The 18,000-nt window shown below is 40.9% G+C and overlaps 1 protein-coding gene across 8 annotated transcripts in view; it reads right to left on the reverse strand.

Moving 5' to 3' along the window:
* The window catches only part of Cdkal1 (CDK5 regulatory subunit associated protein 1-like 1), a 663,938-nt gene that overhangs the window by 343,567 nt on the left and 302,371 nt on the right, over positions 1–18,000 (reverse strand). For all 8 annotated transcript variants that reach the window (NR_131896.1, XM_017315589.2, NM_144536.3 and 5 more), the window contains one exon: positions 16,917–17,083. Coding sequence is in view for 7 of the 8 variants with exons in the window: in NM_144536.3 (NP_653119.1) it covers positions 16,917–17,083 (167 nt within the window). In the remaining variant the exon portion in view is untranslated. The remainder of the gene's footprint in view (positions 1–16,916; positions 17,084–18,000) is intronic.

Raw genomic sequence — 18,000 nt, forward strand, 5'->3', positions numbered from 1 at the left:
TCTGGGGGTGGCTCAAGGACTGTGGCTGTTGAAGAAAAAAATGGACCTATTACTTCAGGGCAGTTTCCTTGCTTTGTATACATACCCCCATCTAGAAATAAATACAGTCTTAATTCTGAACAATTTTTATTAATATTTGATAGATGTTTAAACATTTTATTTCTTTGAATTATAGGTATATGTGTGCTATGGGTTGGTTTGGGCATAGGCATACAAGTGCTACAGACCCCAGGAAAGCATGTTGGATCACTTGGAGCTGGACGTACAGGCAAGCATCAGCCATCTTACCTGTGTGCTGGAAAGTGAACTCAGGTGCTCTGCAAGAATACATACTTTTCAACTGCCCACTAAACCACAACTCCAATCCTTGATAGATTTCTTTTAAAGTATAAAAATTTTACTATAAAGATAAACTGTAATGATTCAGACAATGGGACACCATTTAGAAAAAGAGCTACCTAGCCAAGAAAATACACAGGAACTGTACATGATTACTAATTAAAAGACGACTGTACATTTTACTATAATTCCAACTCTATAAAATCCAAAACTATGGAGAGTATAACCATATCAGTGGGGTCAGGGCTAGGGACATTTGGGACAGTGAAGCTCTCCTCGTGATGCAGTAGTATAAATATGTTTCATTAAGCCACTGTCAAAACCCAGAGAACGTATTCCAACAGTGACCCATCCTCAGGATACCAGCTGCAAGAATGCCCACACCAGAGCCACTCAGTAAGAGAATCAGATACACAAATTGGGTATTTTCTGTTTGGGTCATACATACTTTGATCTTAAGGCTTTCGTATGAGGAGCACTTGTTTCACATAAGTTTAGTCTACTTTCACACCCGAGAGCAAGTAAGCATTAGTATGCGCACACATACACACACACACATATCCCCACCCCCCAGACATACACCACACACACATACACATACCACCACACACACACCAGCACCCACCTTATGAAACACCAAGCTGTACTGGCTGGTTTTGTGTGTCAACTTGACAAGGTTGGAGTTATCCCATAGTAAGGAGCTTCAAGTGGGGAAGTGCCTCCATGAGATCTAGCTGTGGGGCATTTTCTCAATTAGTGATCAAGAGGGGAGGGCCCATTGTGGGTGGTGCCATCCCTGGGCTGGTAGTCCTGGGTTCTATGAAATAGCAAGCTGAGCAAGCCAGGGGAAGCAAGCCAGTAAGAAACATCCCTCCATGGTTTCTGCTTGTGAGATGGCAGCAGTGGGGGCAGAGGCCATGCAAGCACCAGCCTAAGGCCACTCCTGCTACCATCACAGAGCTCCCTGTAGGCTGCTCCCTGCCTCACAGACCAGCTTCTTCTTTTCTGACAGGGACTTGGGTCTGCCTTAGACAAACATGCTGCACACAAAGCTGTCACCATGGCATGGAGATGATTAATCCACAATGCCCGATGAGAAGACTTGACAAGTCTCTGAAAGGCCTTTTTATCTTTATGTTCTGAGTTACGTCAAGTAAATGAGTTTGAATAAATTTCAGAAGGCTCAGAATACAGACTATGCTATCATAATCCTTTAAACTACTGTTTCTTTCTCTAAAAAAGTCCGATGTGAATGGACTGACCATGATTCAATTAATGCCTCAGATGACTGACAGACCTAAAAGCTTCTACTTTGAATCACAATTAATAGTCAGTTGGAAGGACAATAAAATAAACCCACCACAAAGATGTAAGCAATGCACTGGGAATAGAAGTAAATCATACTAAAATCTGCATCTATTCCAGTAATGGCAAAATCATGCATTCTACATGCGGAGAGCTTCGTCCCAAACCATACCTTACTACAAACTATAGAGCTCATAGCAGTTTATTTCAGCTTGGTATTTTTTCAATTTAGTAAAGAAATGTCAGCAACAAGCATCTTTCCGAGGAGCAATGATCTAATTAAGTGATGTGCAAGGATGAAGAAGATGCTCTAGAAAGGGCATGTCAAACATCTAGCAATCTACGACTCACTATGCATGCGGACCAACTTCAGCATCACAACACAAATGCAAAAATCATAAGCATGAGCATATATAAGGAACAAAATATACAATAAGGATTTTAATAAAAGCTATCAGTTTAAGGAGTAAAAATAGATATCAGAGGCAATATGTAGTTTATGTATGAGTGTTATTTTTTGTGTGGTATCTAGGGCTCCAAGTATGTAATGAAATAACAGTTTTATCTGTGAATCTCTGTACTTTCTGTGATGGAGACTCAATTAACAGTGATCTTTGTTGCCAGTCACTGACAAATGCCACAAATTCCTCTTTAAAAGCTCTTTTAGGGCAGATGGCATCATAAGTGATTGATGGCACCATTGATGCGGAACACAAAAATTAAGCAAGAAAATCGATTTAACCTCATATATGAATGGCCTGACAAACAGGCAACCCATCTCCAGGCACAAACTATATTTAATGATGTCGCAAGGAATGGTGGGGGTAAAGATCTCTGATTATACTCACTTCCATTAAACAATAAAGCTAGTGTCAAAAGGTAACACAATCATGTTTTTTAGAACTCAGGAAATTAAGGAGATGCTTTCAGCAATGAAATACCATATACAAACTATGGTAAGAACACTATGCTATCTTTATGTTTGCAACCTACACTACTCACACTTCCCCCTTCTTGGCTCCTGTCCACTTGAAAAGCAAAGGCCTTCTATCAGGGTATACCAATAGCCTGTGAGCCACTGTAGCAACTTCAAAGTCTCATTCCCAGAAAAGAGCCAATATTTGGCCTGTATGCATGGAATAGCTGGCTTGTTTAACGTGACCTGGCATTCACCCAGTAAGAAGAGCCTTTTGGCCAGGGGCATTTGTCACAAATAATCAGTTGCCAAGTGTTTAGCATCATGGCTGCCTGAGGCTCTGAAGAACAGTTGGGGCAAAGGAAAGCAAAGCAAGAGGCTTAAAAGAAAGAGTGGAGGATGTGGCATCCACAGGGGACTTGAGAAAGCATAGATGTACATATGTAACTCTACAAGACTGCAGAAATGCATAGTCTCCCTTTCTCTGTCTTTCTCTTACTGTCTCTGTCTTTCTCTGTCCCTATTTTTGACTGTCTCTCTGTCTCTGTCTCTCTCTCTCTCTCTCACTGTGTATATGTAAACGTGGGTACACGTGCACACGAGTGCATGTGTGTTCACTCATTTAGGTTATGCATATGTTCAGTAAAGACTTGGAGAGGTGCTAAGTTCTCACTTTCTCTAAATTTGAAACATTCCACAAATAGTAAGTGAAGGCAAGGTTGCAATTAAGCTGTCTTTCTGACCAATCAGTGGAGGCATAGAGCAATGTTCATGTAGGACCCTTATGCAAAAGGCAAGAAATTTATGGGCTCTGTGCGTTTTTAAAATTTGTCTTTTAAAACATTAGTTTATTGCTAATAAAAATAGGTGAAGACATCACACAAGAGATTACAGACGTTACAGAATTAAGTCTGTAAAGGAATCACGAAGCAAAAACAATACAAGCTTTGAAGACGCTACCCCTCTGTTTTCCTCCTGCTGTTTATTTTGTGTGTGTGTGTTTTGATTATGTCTTTTTTTTTTTAAATTCGGTATTTTCTTCATTTACATTTCCAATGCTATCGAAAAAATTAACCTATACCCTCCACCCCTACTCCCGTACCCACCCACTCCCACTTCTTGGCCCTGGCGTTCCCCTGTACTGGGGCATATAAAGTTTGCAAGACCAAGGGGCCTCTCTTTCCAATGATGGTCAACTAGGCCATCTTTTGATACATATGCAGCTAGAAACGTGAGCTCTGGGGGGTACTGGTTAGTTCATATTGTTGTTCCACCTATAGGGTTGCAGACCCCTTTAGCTCCTTGGGTACTTTCTCTAGCTCCTGCATTGAGGGCCCTGTGATCCATCCAATAGCTGACTATGAGCATCCACTTCTGTGTTTGCTAGGCCCCGGCATAGTCTCTCAAGAGACAGCTACATCTGGGTCCTTTCAGCAAAATCTTGCTAGTGTATGCAATGGTGTCAGCTACTGGAGGTTGATTATGGGATGGATCCCGGGTATGACAGTCTACAAATGGTCCATCCTTACGTCTCAGCTCCAATCTTTGTCTCTGTAACTCCTTCCATGAGTGTTTTGATCCCAATTCTAAGAAGGGGCAAAGTGTCCATATTTTGTTCTTCATTCTGCTTGAGTTTCATGTGTATTGCAGATTGTATCTTGTGTATTCTAAGTTTCTGGGCTAATATTCACATATCTGTGAGTACATATCATGTGATTTGTTTTGTGATTGGGTTACCTCACTCAGGATGATGCCCTCCAGGTCCATCCATTTACATAGTAAATTCATAAATTCATTCTTTTTAATAGCTGAGTAGTACTCCATTGTGTAAATGTACCACATTTTCTGTATCCATTCCTCTGTTCAGGGGCATCTGGGTTCTTTCCAGCTTCTGGCTATTACAAATAAGGCTGCTATGAACATAGTGGAACATGTGTCCTTCTTACCAGTTGGAACATCTTCTGGATATATGCCCAGGAGAGGTACTGCTGGATCCTCCAGTAGTACTATGTCCAATTTTCTGAGGAACCGCCAGACTGATTTCCAGAGTGGTTGTACAAGCTTGCAATCCCACCAAGAATGGAGGAGTGTTCCTCTTTCTCCACATCCTTGCCAGCATTTGCTGTCACCTGAGTTTTTCATCTTAGCCATTCTGACTGGTGTGAGGTGGAATCTCAGGGTTGCTTTCATTTGCATTTCCCTGATGATTAAGGATGCTGAACATTTTTTTCAGGTGCTTCTCAGCCATTCGATATTCCTCAGGTGAGAATTCTTTCTTTAGCTCTGAACCCCATTTTTTAAATGGGATTATTTGATTTTCTGGAGTCCACCTTCTAGAGTTCTTTATATATATTGCATAGGGGATATATATTATCCCCTATCTGTTTTAGGATAGGTAAAGATCCTTTCCCAATCTGTTAGTGGCCTTTTTGTCTTACTGACGGTGTCTTTTGCCTTACAGAAGCTTTACAATTTTATGAGATCCCATTTGTCGATTCTCAATCTTACAGCACAAGCCATTGCTGTTCTATTCAGGAATTTTTCCCCTGTGCCCATATCTTCGAGGCTTTTCTCCACTTTCTCCTCTATAAGTTTCACTGTCTCTGGTGTTATGTAGAGTTCCTTGATCTACTTAGATTTGACCTTAGTACAAGGAGACAGGAATGGATCAATTTGCATTCTTCTACATGATAACCGCCAGTTGTGCCCGCACCATTTGTTGAAAATGCTGTCTTTTTTCCACTGGATGGTTTTAGCTCCCTTGTCAAAGATCAAGTGACCATAGGTGTGTGTGGGTTCATTTCTGGGTCTTCAATTCTATTCTATTGGTCTACTTGTCTGTCGTTATACCAGTACCATGCAGTTTTTATCACAATTGCTCTGTAGTAAACCTTGAGGTCAGGCATGGTAATTCCACCAGAGGTTCTTTTATCCTTGAGAAGAGTTTTTGCTATCCTAGGTTTTTTGTTATTCCAGATGAATTCGCAGATTGCCCTTTCTAATTCATTGAAGAATTGAGTTGGAATTTTGATGGGGATTGCATTGAATCTGTAGATTGCTTTTGGCAAGATAGCCATTTTTACTATATTGATTCTGCCAATCCATGAGCATGGGAGATCTTTCCATATTCTGAGATCTTCTTTAATTTCTTTCTTCAGAGACTTGAAGTTCTTATCATACAGATCTTTCACTTCCTTAGAGTCACGACAAATATTTTATATTATTTGTGACTATTGTGAAGGGTGTTGTTTCCCTAATTTCTTTCTCAGCCTGTTTATTCTTTGTGTAGAGAAAGGCCATTGACTTGTTTGAGTTAATTTTATATCCAGCTACTTCACTGAAGCTGTTTATCAGGTTTAGGAGTTCTCTGGTGGAATTTTTAGGGTCACTTATATATACTATCATATCATCTGCAAAAAGTGATATTTTGACTTCTTCCTTTCCAATTTGTATCCCCTTGATCTCCTTTTGTTGCTGAATTGCTCTGGCTAGGACTTCAAATTCTATGTTGAATAGGTATGGAGAAAGTGGGCAGCCTTGTCTAGTCCCTGATTTTAGTGGGATTGCTTCCAGTTTCTCATCATTTACTTTGATGTTGGCTACTGGTTTGCTATAGATTGCTTTTATCATGTTTATGTATGGGCCTTGAATTCCTGATCTTTCCAAGACTTTTATCATGGACGGGTATTGGATTTTGTCAAATGCTTTCTCCGCATCTAACGAGATGATCATATAAAAAAAATGTCTCTGGTTAGAGCTTGTTCCTCAGGTGACTCTATTAGCCTCTATCAGCAGACCTGGGAGACTAGATCTCTCCTGAGTTTCATTGGTCAGAACACTCTCTGCAGGCAAGCTCTCCTCTTATAGGGAAGGTGCACAGATATCTGGAGTTCGGACCTGCCTTCTGGCAGAAGATTAAGGCCAGAAACAGGGCCTGTCCCAGAAGCTGTGTTGCTTCGGCCTGTCACAGAAGCTGTTAGCTTCTGTATTCCACTCTCACCTGCTCAGACTAGTCTTGGAGGGATCCAGGAACCAAGATGGCTCCCCCAGGTGCTCAGGCAAAGCCCTGCTGGGCAGGGCAGACACCTCTCCTCTGGCAGGGAAGGTGCCCGGGTGTATGGAGCCTGAAATGGGGTCTGCCTCAGAAGCTGTCGTCTAGGGACCTTGGGGGTATCCAGCGACTCTGTGCCCAGGTGACCCAGTGCTGGCGCCAACTGGAAGTGACTTGTGACCCTGGTCAGGCCGGGTTTTCTGCTTCCCTAATGCTGTCTCAGGTCCGGCGTGATTGGATTGGAACAGAAGTTGTGTTCCACTCACAGGTGGTCCTAAGATCGAGTGGAGAGTCCTCTAGGGGACCTTGGCCTCCTGCTGTTTATAATGTTCAGTTTTCATAAACATCAACCAATGTCTCCCTGTGCAAATCCAGCTTATACTCAGGGCAAGTTACTAAATAGAAAGAGACTAAGAAAACCCTGAAATTACACAATACAAAGACTTTCAATTATTTAAAATACAATCAAAGAACATTCCTACAGAACTAAATGAAAGCAGGAAAACAATGTGTTACTAAATAAAACAAACCATGAATAGTACAAAAATCAACACACACACACACTAAAAACTTCAGTGGTGAAATGTTTATGAGCTCAAATAAAAGTTCAACTTTTCAGGAGGTGTGAACAGGCAGACAATAATCTCCTAACAGGTCACTTGAGGCCCGAGGGACAGAGAAGAAAAATATAAAGAAAATGAACATGTGGAGTATCGATGAAGTCACATCACTGGACTCCAAGTACACTGAGAAACATTTAACAGAGGTGTTTCAGAAGAAGGGAGAGAGACAGAGAGAGAGAGAGAGAGAGAGAGAGAGAGAGAGAGAGAGAGAGAGAGAGAGAGAGAGAACAGATGATGCCAATGCCGTCCTATTGAAGGAGAGCATGTAGAATCTCTGACTTTCTAAGCAGGACCTGGACCTCTATGCACCATAAGTAAATCACTGAAGATCAAAGCAAAGCATCGAGCGAATCAGCAGACTCAGCTTAGCACGTGCAGGCCTTCCCAATAAGATTAGTGGATGATTTTTGTTTTTTAAATCGAAAGGAAGTGGAGGCCTGACGTCACTGGGATAAAAGAAAAAGATGATGAAAGAAAACCTCAAAGTCCTGAGAAGCAATCCCTCAAATATAAAGGAAGTGAGACACCCCTAGGTAGAGATGGACAGACCTGCAGACACACCTGCCTTTCTAGTAATACAAAACGGAGACATTTATATGGAAAGGAAAGAGCCCTAGGAAAACCCCCGATTCCCATGAAGAAATCAAAAGCAGCGATGAGGATCAGGCTTTGGTTATGAAGACTATAAATGTGCACGGACTCGGAGAGTGTATGACTCAGCGTGGCAACGTGAAGCATGAGGGGAAAAAGGCCTTACCTGTAGTGCTGTATAAGCTATTATAGCCAAGCTGACCCAAATCCAAACTAGATCAGTGCAAACTAACAGACTACTCCCTGAAGGAATCACTGAAATCATCTGCCTATGATGTAGCAAAACAACAAGGGGAGAAAGAGCCCACTGGGCAACATGGCCACGAAAGGAGTGTGTTGTGCACTGAATGGAACCTGGAAAAGAAGTCCTAAGCTCATGTGGCTTTCTTCAAAACAGCGGAGTGGATGTAATCAAGTGAAAATGGAGTCCCACTGAATTAGATGCCCCTGGGAAGGGGAAGGCCTAGTGGGAGGAGGAATGGGATAAGGAACTGTGGAAGGGAAGCCTAAGGGGGGTGGGGGGTAGCAAAGGATGGAATGTTAATAAATGAAATAATTTAAATTAAAAAAAAGAGAAAAAACAGGGTATTGTGTCACAGATTGAGAGAGACGAAACAATGTACAAATTCAGACTAAACTAGCTTCATCTATACCAAGACCTCCAACAGCAACCAGAAATAAGGACTGAGCTAGCTCTCCCCTATGCCTTCACAGGAACTAGCCCCGTTAACCCCTTCAGTTGGAAGGTCAGCCTCCAGAATTGAAAGAATTTACTTCTGGATTATTTTATTTTGCTTTTAAGACATGACTTCATGTGGCCTAGGTTGGTATGGAAATCAGGCCATTTTACAGTTTTCTAGTAGGAGCAGGAAAGATGGCTCAGTGGTTAAGAGTGCCTGCTGTTCTCCTCCAGAGGACCCATATTAGGTGGTTCAAACCCATCTATAACTCCATCTCCCAAGGATGTAAACTGCTATATAGCTGAGGATGACTCTGAACATCTTATTCTGCTTCCATCTTTTGAGCAATGGGATTATGGGTAAGTGGTGCTGGGGATTTAATCAAAGGCTTTTTCTCCCAGTTGAATGATACTCCACCTAGTTTCCGTTACTAGCAACCTAGGTTTTGGTACTTCTCTATAGCAGCTAAACATAAAAGGACTGAGGGAGAAGTTGAAAAACATAAAATTACTAAGAGTGAAAAATATAGTAGCTAAATCAACTCAAAGTGGAATATCTAACATTTAAAATGACCAGGACATAGGCAGAGATTCACCATGACACTGTAGGACAGTCATGGGTATAAAGCTCGTTTCTGACATATCTTAACACATAAACAATGAAATTTTATTTTTTCTTCTTTATTTATATTTTCTTCTTTAAATCCCTTTATACAGCCCCAACTGGCCTTAAACTGATGGTAATTCTCCTGCCTTAGCCTCTAGTGTGTACTAACACTTTCAGCAAGATTATTTCTTTGTTGCCAACTGCTAAGAGCCACATTCATCCAAACCATTTCCCCTTTACAGGCAGCAAACTTCTACTGGTAATTTAAAGATCAAAATAATATATTCTAATATAATATATATATATATATATAATATATAATAATATATATATATTCTATATTCTATCAAACTAATCAAATTCTCTCTTGTACAGATCAGTTTTACAACTTGATACAAAACAGTCACTGGGGAAGAGAGACTCTCATTAGATGAAATGCCTCCAGCAGATTTGTCTCCACTGTGGGTGGTATCATCCCCTAGGCAGAGTCCTGGGTATTAAAAAAAACAGTCCGAGCAAGTCAACAAGCAGCTCTCCTGCTCAGTTTCTGTTTTCAGTTCCTGCCCTGAATTCTTCTGCTTTGACTTAATGATGGACTGTGAGGGCGAGGGACATGTAACTGAAATAAACACTTTCTTATCCATGGGGTTTAATTACAGAAATAGACAACTAACCTCTCAAACTGACAATTTGAAATTTTTCCATATTGTTCTAAACAGACTGTTTTTTTTCTTGGGCCTATATTTTATATGCCCCATCTTGCTAAAAATAAAAATCACTATTCCATGTAGATCATGGTGTCTGTTCTCATCTATTTTACTTCTGATACGGCACATATAAATGAAGGTGTTCTCAGCAGTAAAAATAACTCCAATGTTTCCAGTTTAGGAGACAGTTGTTATTTATTGTTAAGTGACATTTAAATTTTTTTAACCAGAATTGCAAAAGCTTAACATTTTCACATGTATTAGTTCTGTAGCAGGAAAACAGACAGTGAGGTGAGCAGAAAGGCAGTACCCTCTGTGTGTGTGTGTGTGTGTGTGTGTGTGTGTGTGTGTGTGTATTTGACATGAAATATGAACAAGTAACAGACAGACACAGAAGACTATAGAAATAAAGCTCACTTTCCGACATATAGGCAATGTGTCCTCAACAATTCTATGAATCATTAAGTTCATTGCTAGACTTTCTCTTCTACACCATGAATCACAGGAGAATTCTATTGCCTACCTGATATATAAAATATGGGAATTTCATCTCATTAAGTGGTGCATTAGCTAGTGCCTAAGGTGGCCTTTGGGAGGCTATCAGAGCAAAGACATCAATACCGAAAGGACCATGGAATCCCTAGAGAAACTGTTGAAGAACGTTGACTGCCTTTGTGTTAGCAAGTCTCTGAGCTTGTGAACTTAGAAGCCAATGGCCAGTTTCCTTAATGGCCTGAGCATAACTAGCATGCATGGCGCACCTGCTCTTTGATCTGTAATATGTTTAACAGGTGAGAAGGATTCCTCAGCTACTCTGAAAAAGTAATGTGTTTGGCAAACTGGCAAAATGTTTTGTAATGAAAATAAAAATGAAGTCATATATGTATCTTAGGCCCTCTTTCACAAATGCACATCAGAATATTTAAGATGAAATAGGAAAATTTGTAGGCTGTAAAAGAACCATGCAAATTCCAAGGCATCTCAAATATCCTAGTATAAAAGAAAAAACTATTCAAATGCCTGTATACATTTAAATCAATCTCTCTCTCTCTCTCTCTCTCTCTCTCTCTCTCTCTCTCTCTCTCTCTCTTACACAGAGGGCTATGGCTCAAGATACTGGACCTCCATTTTTCATATAATCCTTGTCAGCAGCCTGCTAAGGCTTTCCACTTTTACTCCTGTTATCTTCTTTTTCTCTCAGAAAAACAACCATCTCCTCTGGGATGAACAGCCACACACCACTGTACTTCATGACCCATATTCAGTCCCCCAGGCCACAGGGAAGAGACAAAGAACTGTGCCATTGGGAGGAGATCTGAGAAGTCTCCATCCCAGCACGGATGGAGGTACCTTAGGGCAACCAAGAGTGGTTTGCACATACTGGGTCTGGACTCCTACGAATATTTTTATAATTTACAAGCTGGAATTGAGGTTGTAGTGAAGCCTGCAGGGCAGGGATTTCTCTATGAAGGATGAAGGGCATAAAAACAATTTTTAGGCACGGCATTTTTCCATTATCCTCCCCAGGAAGACAGAGGTATCCAAAATTGTTTCCACTCTTAGGAGTTTCATCCACAAATTAGTTCATTTTCCTCTGAAAACATATCCAGAAGATAAATATGAAATAACATTTTATAAAACAAAAGGGCATTCATGGAGGAAATGAATAACAAAGACAATTAGACAACAGAGTAATCTACCCTGAAATCTATCTAGTCTGGATGTTCATGTGAACATCCTTCAGTCTCATGCTATTTGGAGGTGGATCATCCAGATTTGATGCTCAGGGGGCAATAAATGACTTAAAGCTTCTTGGTGAGTTGAAAACTGCGTGGGCACCTTGAGTTAGTGTGGCATTAGAGGCAGGACCAGGATATAAGTAGGCACTGTATGAACAATGAGGATGAGATAGAAGAACAGTAAAGATGCCTTGTGCTTCAGTGGAAGGCTTGACTGAGGCTGCAGAACAGGCCAGTACAGATCCTAGTAGGAATGGAAAGAGCAGAAATCTGGATGAAGCTTTGCTTATGCCTTGCTGAAGGGGAACAGCATTTTAGTCTGATCTTCTATCAGAAGAAGTCAAACCATCAGTAAGTCAGGATGGTCCTCTCTCATACCCATCTCTTCCCTTCCTGGAAGTGCTGAGAATCAGGTTTCTAATAAAAGATGATAAACTTCCCCTTTTATTTTAGTTAGTATATAAAGTTCTGGGTTTCATTATAGCATTTTCTTTTTATAAATTAATTTATTGCTAATTATTTGTACAAGTACGTTGCCTGCAAGCATGTGCTTCATGTCCAAAGAATCCAGAAGAGGGTATGGTATCCTTTAGAACTGGAGTCACAAATGGTTGTCAGCTACCACATGGGTGCTGTGTGTGAATGCCATTATGACATTTCCATATATGTATGTCCTTATAGGTTATCATACCACCCCATGATTCTTCCTTAAATCTCTTCCTTCCCACTCAAAATAGTCCCTTCTGGTACTGGTACGGGTAAACTCATACACACACATACACACACACACACACACACACACACACACACACACACCTGCACATAAATACATAGGTATGTGTACATGTGTATGTATGTATGAATGTAAGCTTTCCTGATTACTTTTCTTCCTCCCTTCCTCTTCCTCACCATTTTCAGATGGACATAAACTTGCTCCCTATCTTCAAAGACTGTACTGCCCTCCTGATGTTTACATGCAAGTGCTAGAGTAAGATGAATGAGACCTGTGAGCAGCACGAGCAAAAGAGAAGGTTCCAGCAGTCGGGTGGACCTGCACATGTGTGCTGATGACAGAAATAACTCCCTTCCTTTTAGCCTTCCTTTCTTTTTCTTTCTTCTTTCTTTTTCTTTTCTTTTCTTTTTTTTTTTTTTTTTTGCTTAAAACCACCCAACACACAGTTTTATTTGTCAAAACCCAGAAAATATTTAGCATAAAACAGTTCAGAATCTATTTACATATGCTTCTATTGTTCCGGAAAATATCAATCCTGGGCAGGGAGGAGATATAAAAAAAAATCCCATTTGAACTGTTCAGTCTGGAAATTTTGAACTACTTTGATAACATGCGAGTACAACAGGTCCTGAGTCTGCCATTATATTGACATTATGAGGCATTTTAAACAGTCTGCCAAGCCAAACATATTATTAATGTTCATAAATTACCATGTACCCAGAATCCTTGACAGCTATCCATTGTCTTTCATCAGACACATGAGTTCTAGTAAGTGCACAATTAGGTTAAAGGATAAGGTCACTTAGCTAGAAACAAGCCTGCTAATATCACGAGTAGCAGGAGGCTGACTATTGTAGTAACTAAAATATTTCCAAACAAAAGCATAGAGAGCGTTGAAAGTATCCCTGCTTGCATTAACCTTGGGGTGCCATATGTCTTACTGAGCACAAATCTGTAACTGACTTGTAATCTCTATGGAGTGGGGAGGTTATGAGGAGTGTTGAAGAAGGGCTCTCCTTTCTCAAAGGAGAAAGGGAGGGAAGACTAGGGAGAGGTACTAGAAGGAGGGGGAGCTGATATTGAGATGTAAAGTGAATTAAAAAAAACTATTTCAAGATATCAAAAAAAAGAAAGAGAGAGAAAGAAAGAAAGAGAGAAAGAGAGAAAGAAAAGAAAGAAAGAAATCAAGCAAGTCACATAGATGTGAAAAGAACAGAATTCTCCTTAATTAAAGTCTATAGTGTGAAGCATCTTCCTGGATCACAGAAAGCCATGTTGTACAAACAGATCACCTATCTTCCCTTCTGGAGTACTACTGTTCAGAGCTGGTATTTGAACAGTAGGTTCCTGATCCAACTGTTTCAGCCCTCACCCAATTCCCTTTGTTGTTTTGAACTCACAGATATCCACCTGCCTCAGCCTCCCAATTAAAGGTGTCCCACCACTGCCTGGCCTCCTCCTGTTTTTCACTTGTACCATGTTGCCCTTGTTAGCACCTTGCCCCTTCTTTTCATTTTTTCTTGGTGTCTTCCAAGCATCCTAGGTAAGTCCAGTACACTTTCTGTTGAGTGAAATTGGCCCAGCGAGAGGATGGTGAAGAAGGTCTGGGTGACGGACTGACTATCTTGACTTAGTCTCCTTTCTGAAGCTCCTTTGGACCCTCAAACCCAGGGTAACTTTTGTGTCACACAGGGTATATTTGTCAACCACAACACTGATCTGCAACAAGGAGGATGGATGTACCAGCAAGGTGTGAATATACTGTCAAGATGCTAAGAGTTTAATAGCTCTTACTTCCAAAGGTCTGGGATGTTTCCATTGTATGCCTGCCTTTGATCCTTGTGTCAGGTTAGATGGCCTATTCTCAGGAAGGTCTCCATTTATCTCATGCTACTCTTCGTAACATGAAACCATGACTTTCTACAGGCATGCTCTTATCCTAGAAACTCATTTACATCGCCATCCTTTGCTGTCCCTATTGCTCACAGTGTCATGACTTCGAAGTGTGTGATTTTATGTGGGCTCTACAGTTTTTTTGTTTGTTTGCTTGTTTGTTTTTTAATGAAGACAACTCTTTTCTTTATTCAATCTTTCATACTCATCTACTGAGCACTCTTGATTAAAACAATGTCAGTGAATGAGGAAAGGCCAAGACAGCTTTAAAGCAAATAAGAGAGTACTAAATCATGACAATTATAATTTCTTATCACGTTGAGGTGGGGATGGAGCAGAGCTGAGGGCACATACCCAGCATTCCTGGGACCTTGCCAGCACCACAAAATTTAAAAACAAAAAAAAGAGCCAGGCCTGTTTTACATGTCTAGAATTCAGGAACTGACCATGTGGTGTTTTCCAGACACAGAAGTTACCCTGAACAACACTGTGAGTCCTGCAAGGTCTTCCAGAACACCTCTGGGAGGCCAACAAGCCAATCACTGCTTTATATGGTCTGCTCTGGCACGTGCTATGAAGACAGCATCTGTGGCTACAATCCTGCCACCAATTAAAATGCTGGGTCCATTCCAAGAGGGACTTGCCTGACACCTTTGAGCAATCTTCTTCTTTTTCCCTTGTGATTTCTTCCTACCTGAATTTTGTCAAAACTGCTTTAGAATCTGGATCAACTTTCTTTCCAATCTAAAGGAATTTGCATATTACCATCAACTGTGTATCAGTAAAGCCCAACCCCCTTCCTACCAAAGACACATCCAGCACATTGTCGGGCCTCCGCCATGCCTGCCTCACACTTCCTGCAAACACAGCGAGACTGCCATAGTTCCGCTTTAACTGAGAGCACTTGCTTTTCTCAAGTGTTAAGTCAAAGTGTTAAGTACAAGTTGACATGCTTGTGACTCATTTTAAAATAGCAAATTATAATCAGCCAACACTGTATGAAGCATGAAAGTCATTCTCTAAATCACATGTCTACACGAACACTGAGCTGGAAAAATGTGGAGAACAAACCCGAAACATATCTCCTTCATATATTACATTACCAGTTTGTCATCAACCCTTGGAAGGATTTCTAAAATATGCTACTGATATTAAGGTTGCTATGTAACAAAACTCTCAACAAGCTCACTGAAATAATTTTTAAAATATATATAGTATGAGTGTCTGCTGTGAGTGTAGGGGAGTGTCAGAGGGCAGAAAAGGGAACCATGGAATGCACTGGAACTGTAATGATGGGCAGCTGTGAGCCACGCAGTGCGGGCAGTATAAACCAACTCTGGAGGAGCAGTAAGTGCTCTTAATCTTCGAGCCATCTCCCCAGATCCCCACGACCTCCTCCAAGCAACATAGCTAATGGTTAAATAACTATTGCCATTTGGGCAGTAAAATTTAGCAACTATGGTTGCTTTTAGCTTTTTGAAACATAACTTTTCTATACAAACGTAGTACAAAGAACACCCTTAATGAAAAACAAAACTTGTTTTTTTTAACAGTCCATGTGACTAACTTGGGCTTGGGTCCCAGACTCTGGATCTACAGTAATGTTTCTCAAATAAGAATTGTGGATCCTAGAATGTTCTTTTTCTTTGGAACAACTGCTCCTTTGTCCACATTCTTTGCTTGGCTTTATGTGGTATCTGCCATCAGATACCACAGAGCCTTGGACATGTGCCTAATTTTTTCTAGTTTGACATTTGGATACCTAATCTAAAGGTCAAATTCTGATGTATAGAAGTCCCTAAACTATGTTTCCTCCTTTGCTTACAGACAAATCCTGATGTTTCAATTCCTCCATTCCTTTGATTCTACTTGATCCCTACTCTCCAGAAGAAAAACAAAAAGGTAAAACTGTGAAGTTACCTCCAACTTAAGACACAGCATTTTTACAAACAGTTAAAATACAACATGAATACTGACTCTTGCTTGCAAAATTAGTCCAATATATTTGCAATTCTCAACTAGGCAAAGTCTCAAACTACGGGAACCAAAAAAATTAACTGTAGAGAAACTAACTAAAAGACAAAAAAAAAAAAAAAAAAAAAAGCAGCAAAGACCCATGGACAGATGCCAGGGGGCCTAAATAACATAAGGAGCATTAAATACTGATGACTATAAGGAGGAGTGGAGAGATGGCTCAGTAGCTAAAGCATTTGCTACTATTGCAGAGGATCCAAGCCTGCTTTCCAGCAACTGCATGGAGTAGCTCACGATTGCCTGTAACTCTAGTTCCAGGAAGACAGCCCCCTTTTCTGCCCTCCTTGGGAACCCTTTTACAAGTGGTGTACACTAATGCAGACATATATAAAAACATTAAAGTGAAAATAAACTGCAAAGTGTGGTAGTTCAAACCTTTAATCCCAGCACTCAGGAGCAGAGGGAAGGCAGATCTCTGAGTTAGAGACCAACACGTTCCAGGCCAGTCAGGTACACATTCGCACAAACACGCACGCACACGTGCACACACACATTAATCAAATATTGAGGAAGTACACAAACGTCAATGGGATAAAATGATAGAGAGAGGAGCTTTGCAAGTCTCATTCTCTCTCGGGACTGTGAGACCACAGACACACGTGACAATGGTTCAAAATGAAGCTTGTATGATGATCCTGAGGCTATCACATGGTCTGTGCTGGGGACATGTGTTAGCGTGTCAATGTGACTTTCCCTTACCTCCAGATGTTCTAAAATATATGGTGGATTTGTCATGCCCAGCCTCAGCATGGCTCCCTCAGGAATCACTTCCACCAACTTCCACAGGAGTGTGGGGAGATCTGTGCCAATGTCTCTGCCATAGGCCCCGGTGTCCTCGCTGGTCAGCCATATCTCACAAACACCCTCTGTGGATTAAAGAGGATAATTAACAATCCTTCACCACACAGCTGCTCATCCTTCTAATGCAGGATTTCTTAGCACTACTATGCAAGCAGGGTGGGCACTCAAATGCAGAGAGAAAGCAGCTTATCCCTCTGTGGCAGTGGGTTATTAAGTTCATTTTATGAACACCAGAGAGTTTCAACCATGTCATAAATCACCAGTGTGCCCTATGAAGTCATTAACATTCACAGCCAATCAGTTCAAGCATGCTTCTCCAAAGCACTCTGATCAAAGCTCGAGCTTTAGACCCACTCAGAGAACACTCACTGAACGCCGTAAGCCTGGGAATGGAGACAGTTCCTCCACAGACTAGGAACTCATTAGTCAGTCTGTTACCAACCCCCCCCCCCAATGTCAAACACAGTTAAGGATTAACTCACAAATTATTAATTATAAGAAACCCATTTTTGTCCATAGTAACTACTTTAATCTGTTTTCCTTTATTGAATTAAAATAATGCTCACTTTGTTTTCATATTTAAAAAAAAAAAGATGGCTGTGCACAAACTAAGCCTTGGAAACCCTTCTACACTAACTGGTTCAGACCTTAGGAAGGTTTGTTTGTTTGTTTGTTTGTTTGTTTGTTTATGTTGCCATAAGGAATCCTATCTTCAAATGCTGTGGCTTGAGCTTGGATAGGCAGCACATACCAGGAAGCTGAGGCAGGAGGACTGTCCCAAGTATAAGGCCAATCTAGGTTTCCAAGTTCCGGGTTAGTCTGGACTACAGAGCAAGCCCTTTTTCTCAGAAAGGACAACTAAGCAGGTAGTTATAGCTCCCAATAGGAGCCCTCCGAAAACCACAAGAGAATACTTTTGGATCACCTAGTGCTATTAAAAATGATTGAAACAGAATGAGCAATAGCCACCAATGTTTCCTGA

This window comes from Mus musculus, chromosome 13, assembly GCF_000001635.26.
Source record: "Mus musculus strain C57BL/6J chromosome 13, GRCm38.p6 C57BL/6J".
NCBI lineage: Eukaryota > Metazoa > Chordata > Mammalia > Rodentia > Muridae > Mus > Mus musculus.